The sequence below is a fragment of the Lepidochelys kempii genome, chromosome 11 (genome assembly GCF_965140285.1).
Source record: "Lepidochelys kempii isolate rLepKem1 chromosome 11, rLepKem1.hap1, whole genome shotgun sequence".
NCBI classification, from domain to species: Eukaryota; Metazoa; Chordata; order Testudines; family Cheloniidae; genus Lepidochelys; species Lepidochelys kempii.
In genome coordinates, this window is record NC_136390.1 from 72,818,058 (window position 1) to 72,836,752 (window position 18,695).

General features: G+C 49.3%; 1 protein-coding gene across 1 annotated transcript in view; it reads right to left on the bottom strand.

Moving 5' to 3' along the window:
* The window catches only part of LOC140895266 (uncharacterized), a 32,228-nt gene extending 15,183 nt beyond the window's left edge, over positions 1-17,045 (bottom strand). Inside the window, exons 1-2 of the mRNA XM_073304712.1 lie at positions 16,559-17,045; positions 15,962-16,091 (exon numbers count right to left, since the gene is read on the bottom strand). Of these exons, the coding sequence (XP_073160813.1) occupies positions 15,962-16,091; positions 16,559-17,045 (617 nt within the window). The remainder of the gene's footprint in view (positions 1-15,961; positions 16,092-16,558) is intronic.
* Between the last annotated feature and the right edge of the window lie 1,650 nt (positions 17,046-18,695).

Consider the following 18,695-nt stretch of genomic DNA (forward strand, 5'->3'; position numbering starts at 1 on the left):
AGGAGTTTGTAATGTGCTGAAGTAAATTAAGACATCAAAGCATGTGTGCCTCTCAGTTGCAGGCCTGTGTTTTTGGTAGGGCTGTTTCCAGCGTGCTGTAAAATTCTGCTGATGTGGGGATGGGTCTGAGCCAGCTGCCCTGCTTCAATTGTGGCTAAAGCACATCTCCCACCACAATGAGCTTCCTCGTCCTTGCTCTGCTAAGCCTTTACACCCTGAGGTGTACTTCTTGCTGGACAGTCTGTACAGCAATACAGTCTGCGCAGCATGCTGAAATCAGGCACCACAAATGAGGAAAGAACATTAAAATGTAGGACGATCTAGTTCAAAGAGGAGCTAAAAAATATTGAAATAGAAAACATGGCATATAAATGTGACTAAAGGTCCTCAGTGTCTTTAATTTATTGAACAGAGAATTGATTCGATTGGCTTGGTCTTTCTATACTATCTGCTCGAGTACTACCAGATTTTTAGGTTTGATTCACGGGCCTGTTTTATATAGGAAGGCAGACTGGTTAATGGCATTGTCCCTTCCAGCTTCCTAATCTCTGAAATACCATTTATAATCATGCTTACCATACTCATGGAATTAGAAGGTAAGAGACAGAGGTCTATAGTTTCAGGTCCAGGATACTTCATTGCCTATTCAATTATGAAGGGAAACACAGGGTTTTCCATGAAAATCTTAACGGGTAACATCCCATTTGGGCACCGACTCCCTGCTATCTGTGGCATCCTAGTATAAGACATCATCCTTCCTTAGAGGTTTTTAAGGTCAGGCTTGACAAAGCCCTGGCTGGGATGATTTAACTGGGAATTGGTCCTGCTTTGAGCAGGGGGTTGGACTAGATGACCTTCTGGGGTCCCTTCCAACCCTGATATTCTATGATTCTATGATTCTATGATCATATCTATGATAGACACAATATACGTCTAACGAGACTACTGGACCGGCTGTTTTCAATTTTGCGGCGCACTGTTTTTTCCACAGTTACCTTGGGGTGAGGTAGATTTCGGGTCACAGCTTCTCTTATGTTCATGCCTTTCTCATAGAAATTACATCTGGAGCACAGACCAGCTGAGCTTCTTTATTATTTTTATTACATTTATTATATTTATTCTTCTTCATTACACTACAGCCTGGTGAGAAGTAAACAAAGCGGTAGGGAAATGGATTTAGTAGCAATAGTGGACAGATGTTTACCCTGGTATTATCAGCATTATTACTAGCTTTTAATGCAGTCCGAATTGACCCGCAGTGGGGTGCCCAGCAATTGACCAGCTTCACTTAGTCTAGAAAGCCATAAGGGACATCTTCTACCCTGAGATAAGCCTTTAAACATAATATCAATCCTTACTCCGCTCCGCATCATCTACCTGGGTCTGAAAGATAATGTGACAACCTGTGAGTATGTTGCGTATACACAGTTTTGTGTCTCCTTCTAAGGAGATGCACGCCACCATCCAGACATCCCTTTAAAGGCATAAGTACAATGATAAAAGGCAGATGGCTTAAGTAAGCTGTCTGTGAGGCTTACTTAACCCCTTATAGATGGCAACAATGCTCTGGCTCCCGGGACACTGTGGTCTCTGGACAATTATGTCCCTGAGCCAGCGATGACCTGTGCCTGGTGACAGTTGCGCGAGGCAGAATGAGGGCAGCTGGTTTCAGCTGTGATTCTGAGCATGCTTAGTCTGTGTGAACATGGTCAGTGCAAGGCAAAAAGCAAATCTGGAGGGGGACAGATGACACTACGTTCCCTGCTACGCGCGCGCACATACACACATACATTGCCTCTGCCCAGAGGAGTGGAAAATGCCTCTTCCATCTTCCACTAGACTGTGCCCAGAGCTGTGTTGTCACCAGCTGCCTCTTCCTCAGGCAGTACGAAGCTTCAGCTGTGCAGTACGAAGTTATGAAATTCTGACTAAGCTATCTGTGGGCCACGACAACAATGTGTGTGGGATATGACTGCTCCCAACTCCATCCCTCTGGCTCCCAAATTTTGGTGGAACTCCAGCCTCATCGATCTTAGAAGAAGGCTTTTCTCTGGTGTCCCAATGACGTGGAGCATGCTGCAGGACACAGCTCCCCATTTTATGCTTCCTGTCGAAGTGGGTTTTTCAAGTTAATTTTCTTCTATTCATGTTAGTGGAGAGAACTATATGATGAGAATAACATATATACACACACACACATTAACACATAGATACTTACGCACACTTTGTGTTATAGCCAGAGCTGGGAGCAAAACCTATATTAAGATTATCCAACACGCCATTTCAAGACATTATTTCTCCGTTGCTTATCATTCTACCAGATTGTACCCATTCAAGCTGAAATTTTCCATGTTTCAGGGTGTGACTTGTTTGGAAAAGCTTCAGCGAAAATTGTTAAATCTATGAAAAAATTCATTATTTTGGCCATATTAAAAAAAAAGAGTATTACAAGTTTTTGTTTAGAAGCTATAGCGCCCTCACGCTTTCAAGCTGGTGCTTGGAAAATTGGCACCGGGCTGGGGACTAGGGTTCAATGTGGTGTCAGGGCATCACCTGTTCCTGTCACATGCCCAAATTGCACCAAGCTACAGGTCTGAGGGAGACGGGGTATGTGGCGGGAAGTTGGCAGCATTATTCTCCACTGGCTATATCTGCACTGAGCATGCTCTACCCCAGGGGTTGCTAGGGCTGAGCAGTATTTTCTCTACAATTGCTCCTACTTCCTGTAGGGAGTACTTCCTGTACTGAGACACTGGAAACATAATGGCAGAAGTGTTAGATATGTAAATATATATATATATATAAACACGTATGTCTATAGTAAGATTAAGCTATATATTATTTATATATTCATTTTAGAGATCATTTGTACAAACAATAAAATAGACATGCATATATACACATGCAAATATATGCATATATGACTCTTTAGCAATATTTTGTTACAGTAAGAGAGTCCATCTCCCTTGTCTTATTTAATGGGCACTAAAAAGGGGTGAATAAAGTGATGTATTAAGGCTGGCATGAATTCAGCACTGGCTCGACTACTTTTTGAAACCAGGGATGCTGCTAACGAGCTGGATCAGAGATGTTTCTCCCTCAATAAAGTTATTTATTCTCCCTCATCAACATCACGTCGTGTTCGGAAGTCATTGTAAAAATTTCAAACAACTACTCCTCTGCCCGAATTAGTAAGAAAGAAAAAAAGCGAGTTTGTACATGTAGAGCAGCCATTGGCCCAGATCTCTGCATTTACACCCTGATTCAGCAAACCATTTGCTCACTTGCTTAACATCAGACGTGTTGAAACCTATTGTATTTAAGCACAAGCCTTAGTGCCTTTCTCAATAGAGATGTTTGACTGAATTGAGGCAGGAAGATAAACAGGTACAACTTCCACCCAATCCAAATATGTAGTTGTCCAATAAGTAGCAGTCACTCACCTGGGTTAAAAAATCAACACCTTTCGACAGGGGATGATAGAATGCATTGTAGAACACCTTTGGCTATTGTGCCCTGATACAGGCCACTGCAGATGGATGGTGCGCTTACCTAGCCAGTAACCACTCAATTCTCTGCATGAACGCAATTCATGCACAAAAGTTTTGTTGACAGTTTAATTCATGGTAGCTTCAGACTCATGGAAGAACATCAGGAGCTGGCAGAAGAGATCAGTCTCTCCCTATATCTACACACCTATCTTGGTATCTCGCCCCTTGTACTTTTGAAGCCTATATTGAAAAAACCCACACATGACAGGGAGCTCTTAACATCAGTGCCTGCAGAACGGTGCACTTAAAGGAGTGTTTCATGAAGTGCAATCTGAGGACACTGCATCTGCATCCATGACTCAGGAGAAAATGTGTGTGAAATACAAGGAGGTGGGTGGATTTTGGTGATATTGCAAAGGCATTTCATCAGAAAGAAAGCAGTAAAGTGAAAAAGTAAACCATCCCTGATCCTGAGCTTCTTTGCTTTAGTAACAGAGGCCAAGCTTCCACAGAATAGGATGTCTGAAGCGTGAGGTCGAAATGGTAGACAGAAGGAGAGCTCTGTGATGGGAGTGGTAAGGGTAAGAATAGGGCAGAGGGACCTGCTTCCTGATTTCTATTCTCCTATCCACCTTGTCTCTCCAATACCCTGGGACTGACAGAGCTGCACTACACAGCACTTAACATCTATTTGAGTTACAGAGCATGCAAGCAGCCAGGCTGACTGCCCTCATCACTGCTCAGCTGTTCCTCAAAGGTTTGCAAAATTCTGACAGCGCAGACTTCAGGCTGCATTGGATTTGTTTATGGGGGGCGGGGGGGAAATGTACTAGGCATGAAAAGAAAACATGCTGCAAACACCACGAGATGGGACATTCCAGAGGAAGTCTAACATTCTGTCCTGAACTCCCACTCCCCCATTTTACTGTCATTCTTTGTACAAAAGTACAGGGCAGTTTATTTATTCAGCAGGAAAGCTCACTGGAAATAAGCCCCAGTTCTCTGGAAAAACAGTTTCATTTTAGGGCAAATCCACAGCCCACTAGAAGTCCATGGGTAAAGCAAGGGCCTCTTCGAAATTAACAGGAACGGCATAACCTAAACTTGGGTCCTAATCCAACTCTCGAGTCAATCGGAAGACTCCCACTGAGTTACCTGACCATTGGATCAGACCCTAAAAGCAAAATTTCTTGATTAAAATTCCAACTACGAGAGAGAGTCATACGGCGCGTAGTGATACCACAATAAATACTTAGTTCTCATATGGTGCTTTTCTCCACTAGCTCTCAAAGGGATTAGTATTATAATATGACTACATTAAAAACAAGAGAAAGACAAAGGAAATTGTAGGCCCTCTACTTAGTGTCGGAGGCGAGCTAACAATATGACATCAAGAAAGCAGAGCACTTTAATGTCTGCTTTGCTTCAGTCTTCAACATAAAAAGGTTAATTGTGACCAGATATTTACATTGAATACGAACAAAAGAAATGCAAACCAAAACAGGGAAAGTCCAGGTTAAATAATATTTAGCTAATTTAGCTGTATTCAAGTCAACGGGACTTAATAAAATTCATCCTTATGTACTTAAGGAATTAGCTGAAGCTAGAACCATTAGTGATTATCTTTGAGAAGTCATGGAGGACGGGTGAGGTCCTGGAAGACTGGAGAAGGGCAAACAAGGTGTCGTTATAAAGGGAAACAAAGAGGACCCAGGGAACTGCAGACCAGATTAATTTCAATACCTGGAAAGATATTGACAAGGAAAGTAACAGTGAACTGTGGGGAGGGGTCTGGGCTGAAGGAATATAGCCTGTAAGTCTGCTAGAGCATGTGGTGAGAGAAAGACCTTTGCTTTAAATTCTTTTAGCTTTTAAAGTTAGGGGTTAGTTGCATTTTTACCTTTTATTTATTTCTAACCAATTCTGATTTTTATACTGCATTACTTGTACTCACTTAAAATCTATCTATCTTTCTGTAGCTAATAAAGTTGTTTGATCAGAACCGGTGTGTTTGGATTGAAGTGTGTGGGAAACTCCATTTGGGATAACAAGGCTTCTGCATATCATTTTCTATTAATAAAATGACAGACTTTATGTGAACTTGTATTGTCCAGGCGAGTGCTGGACAGTACAGGACATAAGTTTTGGGGGGAAAGTCTGGGACAAGGAATTTGCTGGTGTTGCTCTGCAGTGTATCAAGGAATATTTTACATGCTGGAGTGTGTGGGAAGCAGTGTAAACAGGCACCCAAACCCAAAAAATGGCACTTAACCAGGGAATAGTCCATTTGATCTTGTTGATACCTGGCTGAGGTGCCAGTTTGCGTATTTTCTCTGAGGATCTGGTCTGTTGGTGTTCTCTAGAATTGCAACATATCTCAGTAACACCATACAACAGAATCTTATAACTTTACATGCAATATTGGCACACATTTTAACTGGACGATAATATTCAGCAGATTATGAGTTTTCAAATGATCTCTTACAAGGCATACTTTGTCCAAAATGTATTATAGTCTCGTAAATAGGGTGAACATAAGGGCACTGTCTGTCACACGCCCCCCTTACAAAGCTGCAGGAGGGTTAGCCACTGGCTTACCCAGAGGCACTAGGTCGGGGCCCTCTTTCCTGGACAGGGCATCTACCATCATGTTTTCTTTTCCTTTTATGTGCACAATTTCCATATCAAGTTGGAGAACTGAGGGGGACACAGTTCAGATTGTCCCTGGGTCACACACATACCCATGTCACACACATACCCACCCCGAAGTAGGGATCTCTGAGGAGCAAAGTTACCATGCAGGTGTCTCAAAAACACAAAAAGGTCTGTACAGCTGCCAATGAGAAATTACTGAGGTGCTCAGAGACTGGATGCTTTTCTACAAATAATCTCCAGCTCAACCACGAGATAGGGGCTTGCTGCCAGAATGCGGGGTGGCATTCTATGTCTTTTGCTATGCAGGTGATTAAAATAGTCCCTTCTGGCCTTAAAAGCTATAAAAATATCACCCTGATGGGAGAGATATAAGAACCAAAAGAGAATAGAAGCTTCAGCCAGTAGGAATTCGGGCAGGTTTCCAACTGGAAATGCACATAGAATATGCTGTAAAGCACACCTCCTTGGCTTTGCCCCTCACTGCTCCGTCAGGGTGATGATGCCACAGTTATGTAGCATGGCACCAATGGAGTTAGGATTGTAACCCTGTCCCTCCTCCGAAGTTAGGAGAAGAATGAAGAATTAATGTACAAACTATTATATTTAATTATTTTTAGAAACAGTGAGCAATGGCTAGAGTAAAATGGGAAGACTTCACTTTTCTGCTCCCACTGGCTGGGCCCCACTTCGACGGTATGCCTACTTTGCACTCTGATTTTTTCATTTTTAATGAGGGGAAAAGTTTAGGGAAAAATGGCTCTTGCAAGGAGATAATAGAATGAGTCCATTTTTAAAGAAGCGGTGAAAAGCTCTTGTGCGTCTCAACTGGGTTTTCCTGTCCTAACTATTATTAGTTTTTTTAGGTATCACTGTCACAGGGTGTATCATTCGCTCCCGGACTGGTGCCTCCTGCTGGTCACTCTGGGGATGAATTCGAGGCCGATGCCCCTAGTCCATGACTTGCACATGATCACTCAATCTCTGCAGCTGCCTGCAGCGCCTCTTGCAGCTTCAGGAACTGCTGCACCCTCTTCGCGATTCAGCCCTCCCATCTGTGTTGCCTGCTTCTGGGGGCTAGTGTCTCAGTCCAAGAATCATGCCAATTCTCCAGGGGTGAGTGGTGGAGACTCTCCTCTAACTCCTCTCACCGCTGCTACAGTCCCCTGAACCACTTCCTCACAGCCCCAGCATCTTCTTCACCCTTATCTCAGGGCACACAACTGCTCAGTCCCTTCAGCTAGCCAGAAGCTTTCTCTTGATCCCCTGGTCCCTGCAAGCAACTGACGTGTCAGTGGTGCTAGCTTTTTTTCAGCCTACTAGGCACCCCTTGGGGTCCCAGCAGCAACTAACCTCTGCTCTGCCTCATAGCTCCTTTTATGTAAGCTTGTTGGGCCCTGATTGGCTGCTCCTTGCAGCCTCTCTCCTATTGGCTGCACCCCACGCAGCCTCTCTAAGAACTCACCTCGACTACGCCCTACTGAGATTAACCCTTTTTTACACCTGGGTGGGGCCAGTGCTCCATCACAATCACTACATTATGCTTTGTTTAAAATAGCTGCTGCCACATTCCACTTCAGCGATGGCTCTATTTTCCTGATGGAAAAATCCATTCCTCATGGTATGTATCTTTGTGCATACAGGAGAGTGCAAAAGGTTATCACAGGATTGTAAAGCACTTCAGGACCCTCTGAGATGGAAGGAACTGTGTAAATGCAAAACATTCTTATTAGCAATAAATTGAGAGGCAGAGGGAAAAAAACTGAGACCCACTTATTGATCTTTCTTTTGTGTCTGAAAAATTCTATAGTCATTTGAAGGCAGAACAGTTCTGCTTCCAGTTACGCTGAACGTACGCTGGGGTAAGTGAGAGCCAAAATGAGCCTTGAATTATGCGGTCATGCATAATGGAGCAGTGGAAAGGCTTGTGCTTTTATGCAGGTGCACAAATGTTGAAATCCTGGCTAACGGGCACTTCAAATGTGATTCTGTGGCAAACGGCTAATGCAATGTACTTACTGTCAAATGCTGCTATTTTCTTCACCTTTATGCTGCACATTAAAGAAAACTGTTTCCCTTCACAGTATTAGGCCAGCTATCCCTCTGATTGGTGATTTTAGTCTGGTTATGGCACTGGTGAGACTGACGCTGGAATACAGAGCACAGTTCTAAAGTCCCCAGTTCAAAGAGACAGTTGAAAAACTGGAGAGGGTACAAAGAAGAGCCCCCAAAATTATTCTAGGGCTGAAGAAAATGTATGAAAGTGAGAGACTGAAAGAGTTCTTAATCTTTTTGATAAGCTAAATAGATTGAAGTGACTTGATTACGGGGGATAGCAGCTTCACAGGGAGAGAACACTGGAAATGAAAGGGCTCTTTAATCTAATGGAGAAAAGCAGAACTAGAACCAATGGATGTGTCATAAATATAAAGGGAAGGGTAACAACCTTTATGTATGCAGTAATATAAAATCCGTCTTGGCCAGAGGTACAGAATCACTTATCTGTAAGGGGTTCATCAGTTCAATTAACCTAGTTGGCAGCTGACCAGAAGGACCAATGGGAAAGAAGATACTTTCAAAACTGTTGGGGGGGGGGATTTTGCTTGTGCTCTCTTTGTGTGTGCCCTCTCGGACAGAGAGAGGGACCAGTGCAGGAAAAAACATCTCTTAAAAAGATCCTGAAATGATACATCTAAAATTACAAAAATTGTAAGTAATAGCAAGGAAATGCATTAGATTATCTTTCGTTTTAGCTTGTGAATTTTCCCTATGCTAAGAGGTAATTTTATTCCTGTTTTGTAACTGGGAAGCAGAATCAGAGGGGAATCCTCAGGGTTTTAAATCTTTTTATTTACCCTGTAAAGTTATCTTCCATCCTGATTTTGCAGGTGCAATTCTTTTACTTATTTTTTTTTAAATAAAATTCTTCTTTTAAGAACCTGATTGATTTTCAGTGTCCTAAAAACCAAGGTTTTTGTCTGTGCTCACTTTGTAAACCTATCGGTTGGTGTATTATTCTCAAGCCTCCCCAGGAAAGGGGGTGAAGGGGCTTGGTGGGATTTTGTTTCGGGGGGAAATAGGGTTCCAAGTGGCCCCTCCCTGAATGTTTGTTTAAATCACTTGGTGGTGGCAGCAATACTGTCCAAGGACAAGGAAAGGAGAAGTTTTTAACCTAAGCTGGTGGAATATAATCTTAGGGGGGGTCTTCCATGCGGGTCCCCACATCTGTACCCCAGAGTTCAGACTGGGAAGGGAGCCCTGACAGGAAGTCAAAGCCTCACAAATTTAAGTTAGAAACAAGGCATGCATTTTCAAACAGTACAGATGATTAACCATTGGAACCAAGCTACCAAGGGAAGCCATCTCTTGCTGTCTTCAACACTGGACACTTGTTTGGCAGATATTTGTGACAAAGTTCCTCCTCTACCTTGGTGGGTCTTGCGCTTATTGGCAAATTTGCTCGCCTTGGAGCTTCACAGCAGCCCTGAGTTTGGCTGTTTTCATGAACCCACAGTCCAGGTCAACTCCTCCTGTGTCTGACCAGGAGTTGGGAGGTTTGGGGAAAACCCGGGCCAGCCCTTTACTCTGCTTTCCAGCCCAGGGCCCTGTGGAATGCAGCTGTTTAGAGTGCCTCCTGGAACAGCTGTGCAACAGCAACAACTCCCAGGGCTACTTCCCCATGGCCTCATCCCAACACCTTCTTTATCCTTGCCATAGGACCTTCCTCCTGGAGTCTGATAATGCTTGTACTCCTCAGTCCTCCAACAGTATGCATTCTCACTCTGAGCACCTCTTTCTCCCAGCTCCTTACACACGCACCACAAACTGAAGTGAGCTCCTTTTTAAACCCAGGTGCCCCGATTAACCTGCCTTAATTGATCCTAGCAGCTTCTTGATTGGCTGCAGGTGTTCTAATCAGCCTGTCATCTTAATTGTCTCCAGAAGGTTCCTGATTGTTCTGCAACCTTCCCTGTTAGGAAACGGAACGTCTTTTGCTTGCTCCTCAGCTATCTGCTTTCTGTTCTTTCCTAAAGCCCCCTGGCCCGGATTTTTCTTACTTTTTGCACCTGCCTTAGTCCCCCCCCCAACCGGGCCAGACGCTTTTTTGTTTTTTCTTTTCATTTTTTGTGTTTTTTTTCCGTCTACGTCCTTCGCCAGCCATCCCCCCCACGCCTGCTTTCGGGCGCAGCTATTTGCCTCAGCTGAGCCCCCGGAGGAGGGGGGGGAAGATTGCCGATTTTGCTGTCCGGAGGGGGGAGTGGAAACCCCCAGACCCAGCCGTTTTGCCAGCAGCTCGGACCTTACAACATTCTTAACATGCCGGAGGCTTTGGAACACAGCCAACACAGCCGGAGACGGAGATTTCAGCAGACAGAAGAAATAATATAAATCATCGTGACGAAGGCCGTAAGATTGAGTAACTTTCTGAATTATACTCTCGTGGGGGGGAGTTTGACTGTGGTTACTTGCATTTGTGGCGGCACAGGGGGTGTGGCATGGAGACCCCCACCCCCGATCCATCGGTGCCCCTACCCCCCCATCGTTATTACAACTGTCATGGCCCCCCCGCCGTCTGTCCCTGCTGGCAACCTGCCATCTCCCTTCAGATCCAGCTGTTCGCTTTGAACTTTGCCTTCCGGACCGGACATAACAGCCAACCACCCGAGACTCTTTGGACAAACGTGTGTGGGTCTGCACCCCCCCCGGATTGCTTATCCCACAGCTTGCCCCTATTACTGGACCCCAATTTTGTTTTTTCCCCCCCTCCCAGTCCAACCCCCTCGGCATTCCCCCCCTCCCCGCCTGCAGCCTAGCAGGGAGGAGTGGTTATTTTCCTGTCCCCCTCCCCCCTTCTCCTTCCGGTGTCTCCCTGTCTCTCCCTGCTCACAATGGCGGGGAACGAGAGGGGCGAGACTGCTTCAACAAAATTAGTTGTCCCTCCTCCACCACCACCCCTGCCCGACCCCCAAGGTCCCCCGCCACCACTATTGTCAAGATACTTGCCACCCCCCCTGCTGGGGCACTGGTAGCAGGAGGCACCTGGGTGATTGCTGCTGCTGCTGCACCCACTGCCCCCCCAAATGCTAGGAACCCCCCGTGGTTCGCCGGAAGGGCCAGGGCGGGTGGAAAGGAAAGGGCCCCGCTAAAACCACTAAGCCCTCCATGGCAGGGGCTGCCCCCACCGCTGTGGCCTTGTCATCGACCGTGGCACCCCTCCCTGCGTTTCCCTCCACCAGCTCTGCGATTGTCCCTCCCCCGGCCCCCAGGACGTATGCCCGGGCGGCAGCAGACTCCCCCTTGCCTGCCGCCTCGTCATCTCGCCCCCCCCGCCTCCGCCACCATCACTAGCGGCCGGGGCCCTTTCCCCGCCTTGACCAGGAAGCACGGCATCCGTTGCCTCCTGGTGCCCACCTCGCCCCACGTGGAGACATACGTGCAGGCGTTGGCGAAGGTGGTAGGACCCACGGCTATTGTGGCGGCCTCCAAGATGTATGGGAAGGTCGTTTTTTTCTTAGCCTCGGAGGATGCCACCCAGGAGGCGGTGGGCCTGACGGTGGGGGGGGGGGGGTGTGTTTGTCCTCCAAGAACCGTTAGAAGACCTGGGCGTTCGCCTCATCCTTACCTCCATTCCTCCCTTTTTACCCAATGTTGCCCTGTTACCCGCTCTTTCCACTCTGGGGAAACTTGTCTCTGTTATCAGCCCTCTCCCGTTGGGCTGCAAGGACCCCACCCTCCGTCACATTTTTTCGTTCCGCCGGCAAGTGCAGCTTCTACCACCGGCAGGGGCACGTGACGAAGAGGCGCTCGAGGGGTCCTTTCTAGTCCCCTACCAGGGAGCCCGCTATCAGGTCTTTTATTTTACCGGAGAGGCCCGGTGCTACCTCTGCCGCTCAGCGGGACATGTCCACAGAAACTGCCCTTTGGCCCAGGGGGGAGGGGCACCCGAGACCCGGCAGGACACTGGCGCCGTCGTTGCCGACGCCCCTGGCCGCCCGGCACCTGAAACCAACCCTCCTCCTACTCGACTCGCCGCTGCTTCCGTCCGGGCCCAAGAAACACCTTCCCTACAACACCCAGGCGAGCAAGGGAGTCCCACCTTTGCTATTACCAACCCGGCAGAGCCTATGGAGAAGGGTGTGGCCAAGATATTACCGGGTATAGGAGACGGCCCGCCCCAAGGATAACCCCCCGCCCCTCATGCTGCCTCACCATCACCCCCCCCGAACCATCGCCTCCGCCCCCCGACATGACCCCTGCTAACCAACCCCCAGACGACACTATGGAGGGCTGGACCCTAGTCCAGGGGAAGCGAGGCAAGCAGAAGGCTCGAGCTCCGCTGCACCCATCCGATGTGGAAGCCCCCCGGAAGACCAGGAAGGGAAGCATTGATATTGAGCCTTCTGCTACGGCCACGAGTGAGATCCATCTGCTGGTGTCGGGAGGGGAAGACAGACTGGCATTGGAGGGCAGAATCCCCCCTCCATGAGAGACCCTCCCCTCTGAGACCCCTGAGGAAGCTCCTTCTGCCCGGATACTACTCCAACCCCCCGCGAACCCCGAGGCGACCGTTGAGGCGGGCCCTAGAGGAGAGACCCCCGGGGTAGCAGGAGTTGGCCTCTCCTCCGTGTATGCGGAGATTGAGGCCCTAGACTTGACCCCGGTGAAGGGTGTGAAGCGTGAGTGTGTATAAATAATTCCGTGGTGCGATTTGAAAACTGACCGGCTGCAGTTCATGTAGCCGGCTTGCAGTGAAAGGGTGAGGGGTTTGTTAGGATCGGCAGGGTAGGGGCCCAATGGAAAGGTCCGGCAGGCCTGGGGTAGAGGATGGGCGGGGTGCGCCCTCACGCAAGACTCAGTTAACATAAGCCCGAGCAGCAGGGGTCAAGGCGGCCTTCACCTCCTGAAGTACGCGCCGGGGGGTACGAGGGCTGGAGAGAAAAAAAAAACCTTCCCTGTTACCTTACCCAGGGAAAAGGGACCTACTTAACCTTGGGCTAATATATCTGCCTTCTGTTACTCTCCTGTAGTCATCTGGCCCGCTCTTGTCACATATTTCTTTTGCCAAGCACAAGTGATTGAGAGCAAAACAAGATTAATGGTTTTGGAAGAAGATTCCTGATCAGCTCTAGTAATTAGATGTCTGCTGACCCACATTTGCTCCAGCAATTAATTTCTCCTGTGCACAACTGTAGGCTGGGTTTAAAAAGAAATCAAGCCCCTGACATCCTATTTCTAAGCTTAGTGTGGATGGTTGTTTTTCCTCCTTTGTGTACATATACTAGTTTGCTATTGGAGGGTTGCCTGTGAGGTCTGAGCTGCTGATACTCAGATTTTAATCAGCAATAAACAAGAGATCATTTAAACACTGGTGTGGGGAAGAAGTGTTTATAATGACTTAGCAGCCTGACACGCTGGACCAATTTTGCGGGTAGCAATTCCTGAAGCAGTGTGACCTAGCAGATAGGGTGTCAGCCTGGGAACCAGAAGATATGGGTTCTATTTACAACTGTCCCATTGACCTGATCTATGACCTAGGGTGAATCACTTCTCCATTCCTCTCCCAACCCTTGTCTATTTAGTCTGTGGAAGTCCTCTGAGGCAAGTACTCTCTCACTGTGTTTGTACAGTGTCTTGCACTACAGTGATCTGACGTTTCAAGTCAAATCCAGTGGACAAATTTCTTTACAAGTCTTCACCCATACACAGGTATTTCCTCTGCTCCTATTGAAGCCAATGATAAAATTACACTGGTAATGTTTAAAGGAAAAAAAATCAACCCCTCATCACGTGTGGAATGGTGTGGCTACAGGATCAGGGCTCTAATGACACAAAGGACAAGAAGTGAAAGTTGAACTTCACTGTGGTTGTTTATAATAAATAACAAGAGCGGACATCAAGGAAGGGAATCACAGAAGTGCTAAGACCCAAAACCATTTATTGAAATAAAAAGAATGTAACGTTAATGCAAAACCAAGGCTGATCACACAGAAAGGATGTTATTTTATGTTAGGTTTCTGACAACAGGTGGCCATAAAAAACGGTTACTTACTTTCTCGTAACTGTTGTTCTTCGAGATGTGTTGTTCAAGTCCATTCCACATTAGGTGTGCGTGTGCACGAGTGTCGGAAACTTTTTCCCTTAGCGGCTCCCGTTGGGCCGGCGGGGCCCCCCTGAGCGGCGCCACTGCACCATGCACATATACCCCTACCAGCCTGACCCCCTCCAGTTCCTTCTTGCTGGCGACTCCGACAGAGGGGTAGGAGGGTGGGTGGTGGAATGGACGTGAACAACACATCTCGAAGAACAACAGTTAGGAGAAAGCAAGTAACCGTTTTTTTCTTCGAGTGCTTGTTCACGTCCGTTCCACATTAGGTGAATCACAAGCTTACCTCTGGAGGAGGGTAGGAGTCATGGAACAACTGCTTGGAGGACCGCTCTGCCAACCACTGTGTCCTCTCTGGTCTGCTGGTTGACCCGTGGGTCGTGAAGGTGTGCACCAAGAACTAGGTGGCTGCTCTGCAGATTTCCTGGATTGGGACCTGTGCCAGGAACACTGTGGAAGTCACTTGCACCCTGGTTGAGTGGGCCGTGACCGCCGGGGCCGGAACACCTGCGAACTCATAGCATGCCCGGATGCAGCTTGTAATCCAAAATGAAATCCGCTGCGCTGACACTGGGAGGCCTTTCATTCTCTTGGCTACAGCCACAAACAGCTGCGTGGATTTGTGAAAGGGCTTGGTGCGCTCCAAATAGAACGCCAGCGCTCGACGCACATCCAGAGTGTGCAAGCTGCGGTGACTCAGGTCTGTATGGGGTTTTGGGAAGAACATCGGCAGACAAATGTACTGGCCCAAATGGAATTGGGAGACTACCTTAGGGAGGAACTTGGGGTGTGGCTGGAGCTACACCTTGTCCTTGTGAAATACTGTATACGGTGGCTCAGAGGTGAGGGCTCAGAGGTGAGGGATGCCCTTCTGGCCGAGGTAATGGCAACCAGAAATGCCACCTTCCAGGAAAGGTGGAGGAGAGAACAGGAAGCAAGGGGCCTGAAAGGGGGTTCCATGAGTTTAGAGAGGACCAGGTTAAGGTTCCATGGAGGGACTGGGGGGGGGGAATATGGAAACACCCTCTCCAACCCTTTAAGGAACTGTCCCACCATTGGGTGGGAAAACACTGAGTCCCCTGAGAACCCCGAATGGAAGGCGGAGATGGCTGGCCAGGTGTACTCTGTGTGAGGATGGGGCTAGCCCTTGCTGCTTGAAGTGCAGGAGGTACTCCAGGCTGGCCTGCACTGGACCTGGCACGGCCGCATCTGTCATGGTTCACACCAACATGAGAACTTTTTCCACTTGGCCATATAGGTCGCCCTGGTAGAGGGCTTTCTACTGCCAAGCAGAATCTGCTGCACGGGAAGGGAGCACTGGCTCACCAGGATGTTTAGCCACAGAGCTTCCACGCCATCAGGTACAGTGACTGTAGGCTGGAGTGGAGAAGCCACCTGCCGTCCTGCGTAATGAGGTCCCGGTGTAGGGGCAGGACTACTAGGGCCTCCACCGACAGCTCTAGGAGTGATGTGTACCAGTGCTGGCAGGTCCAGGCTGGGGCAATGAGCATCACCGCCGCCTTGTCCCTGCGCACCTTGAGTAGGGCCTTGTGCACCAAGGGGAGTGGGGGGGAAGGCATACATCAAGTCCCCTCTCCACAGGATCACAAACGCGTCTGCAAGTGAGCCCAGGCTGCGGCCCTGGAACAAACAGAACTGTGAGCACTGGGCGTTGGCCCTGGTGGCAAACAGGTCTACCCAGGGAAACCCCCACCTGCGGAAGAGCGAAAGCATGACTTCCGCCCTGAGCATCCACTCGTGCATGTGGTACGACCTGCTGAGGGAGTCCGCCAGCTCGTTCCGCACCCCTGGGAGATACGACGCCTCGAGGTGAATTGCATGGGCTATGCAGAGGTCGCAGAGGAGGAGAGCCTCGCGACAGAGTGGCGAGGAACGAGCCCCACCCTGTTTATTTATGTAAAACGTGGCTGCAGTATTGTCTGTCAGAACTATCATGCTGTGACCACTCAGAGTGGCATGAAAGGTCTGGCAGGTGAGATGAACTGACTTGAGCTCCTTCACATTGATATGGAGCGACCACTCTGCTCCAGACCACAACACCTGCATCATGAGGTCCCCCCAGGTGGGCCCTCCATCCGTGGTCTGATGTGTCCACCACCAGCATCAGGTCTGGTTGTGGGGCGGCAAAGGGGATGCTTTTGCAAACCACAGGCTGGGACTGCCACCACAGCAGGGAGTCCAGCACGTCCCTTGGGGCTGTCACTACCAAGTCCAGGGGGTCCCTGTGTGGGCGGTACACCCGAGCGAGCCACATCTGCAGAGTCCTGAGTCTCAGTCTGGCATGCCTGACCACGTGCGTGCATGCCACCATGTAACCGAGCAGCCGCAGGCAGCACCTGGCCTTTGTCGTTGGAAACTGGTGCAGGGAGGCCATCGGTTGCTGGATAGCCTGGAATTGGGACACTGGAAGGCTTGCCCTGGCCTGCGTCCAGGACCACCCCTATTAATTCCACTTTCTGTGTGGGTACGAGCGTGTACTTGGGGACGCTGACCAGGAGCCCCAGCTTGTGGAACAATCTCAGGGCCACCTCCACTTGGCCTCGCACTTCCACCTCGGATCGGCCTGCCAGGAGCCAGTCGTCGAGGTACTGGTACACCCAGATTCTCTGCCTCCATAAAAAGGCTGCCACCACCGCCATGCACTTCATGAACACCCGTGGGACTGTGGCTAGACCGAACAGGAGAACCGCAAACTGGTAATGTTCTTGGCCCACAGTGAAGTGTAGGAACCACCGATGTGCTGGGTGAATGGCGATATGAAAGTACGCATCCTTCATGTCAAGGGCAGCATACCAGTCCCCCGGATCCAGGGAAGGGATGATGGTGCCCAGAGGGACCACATGGAACCGGGCCTTGACCAGGAAATTGTTGAGCCTGCGCAGGTCTAGGATGCGGAGAAGGCCCCCTTTGGCCTTGGGGAATGAGGAAGTACCGGGAGTAGAATCCCTTTCCCCTTAGGCTGTGCGGCACCGCCTCTACCGCCCCCGCCTCTAGCAGCAAGCGGACTTCCTTCTCTAGGAGATGTTTGTGAGAGGGGTCCCTGAAGAGGGACGGGGAAGGGGGATGGGAGGAGGGAGGCAAACTGCATCGAGTAGCCGTTCCGCGCCGTGCGTAAGACCTAATGGTCTGATGTAATGGTGGACCATGTATGGGAGAAACGGGACAGGCGGTTCAAGCATTGGCCTGTTAAACCCAGGGTTGTGAGTTCAATCCTTGAGGGGGCCATTTAGGGATCTGGGGCAAAAAAAATGGGGATTGGTCCTGCTTTGAGCAGGGGGTTGGGCTAGATGATCTCCTAAGGTCCCTTCCGACTCTGATAATCTATGGTTCTATGTCTGGTCTGGTACACTGTCCTTGAGCGCACCTTCAAAAGCCTGGCTTAGTGCCCGGCTGGGGTTTGTGCTGGCCTTGGTTCTGGCCCGGCACATTATTGTTACTGTTGTTGCACCATCTCCTGTTATCCCTGCCTCGCCTATGGTAAGGCTCATGCCTATGGCGAGCCTGGTACTGGCGTTGAGGGGGAGGCTGCAGCTGAAAGGGCTTCCTCTGGGTCGCCAGGGCATGCATACCCAGTGACTTAAGCATAGCTCGCGAGTCCTTAAGGCTGTGCAGCCTCGTGTCTGTCTGGTTCGAGAAGAGCCCGGACCCCTCAAAGGGGAGGTCCTGGAGTGTATTCTGGACCTCGGGCAGCAGGCCTGACTCCTGGAGCCACAGTGAGCACCCCATGACCACCCCTGACGCGATTGTTCTAGCCACCGAGTCAGCCGAATCCAAGGAGGCCTGGAGAGGTCTTGGCTACTGCCTTGCCCTCGTCCACCAGGGACGTGAACTCCTGTTGGGAACTTTATGGGAGGTTGTCCTTAAACTTCCCCACTGCCGCCCAGTAGTTGAAATTGTGCTGGTTGAGGATGGCCTGATGGTTTGCAATCCTCAACTGAAGGCCCCCAGATAAGTACACCTTTCTGCCAAAAAGGTCCAGGCATTTTGCCTCCTTGGCCTTAGGGTCCGGGGCCTGCTGTCCATGGCTCTCCCTTTCGTTTACCGCTGAGACCACTAGGGAGCATGGACTTGGGTGGCAGAACAGGAACTCATAGCCCTTAGATGGGGCAAAGTATTTACGCTCCACTTCTGTAGCCATTGGAGCACTGGAGGCTGGGGTCTGCTATATGGTCTTATACTTGGACTGAATGGTCTTAATGAGCAGGAGCACTATTCTGGATGAACCTTCGGGGTTCAAAATGTCCACCATGGGGTCCTCCTGCTCAACCGTCTCCTTGGCCTGGAACCCCAAGTTCTGGGTGAGCCTGCGCAGAAACTCCTGGTGGGCTCTATGGTCTATCGGTGGAGGACTGGACATATCTGTACCCACCACCGCCTCATCCGGGGATGACGAGGAGGTTAGCTGCTGCTCGACCCCCTCTGGTTGG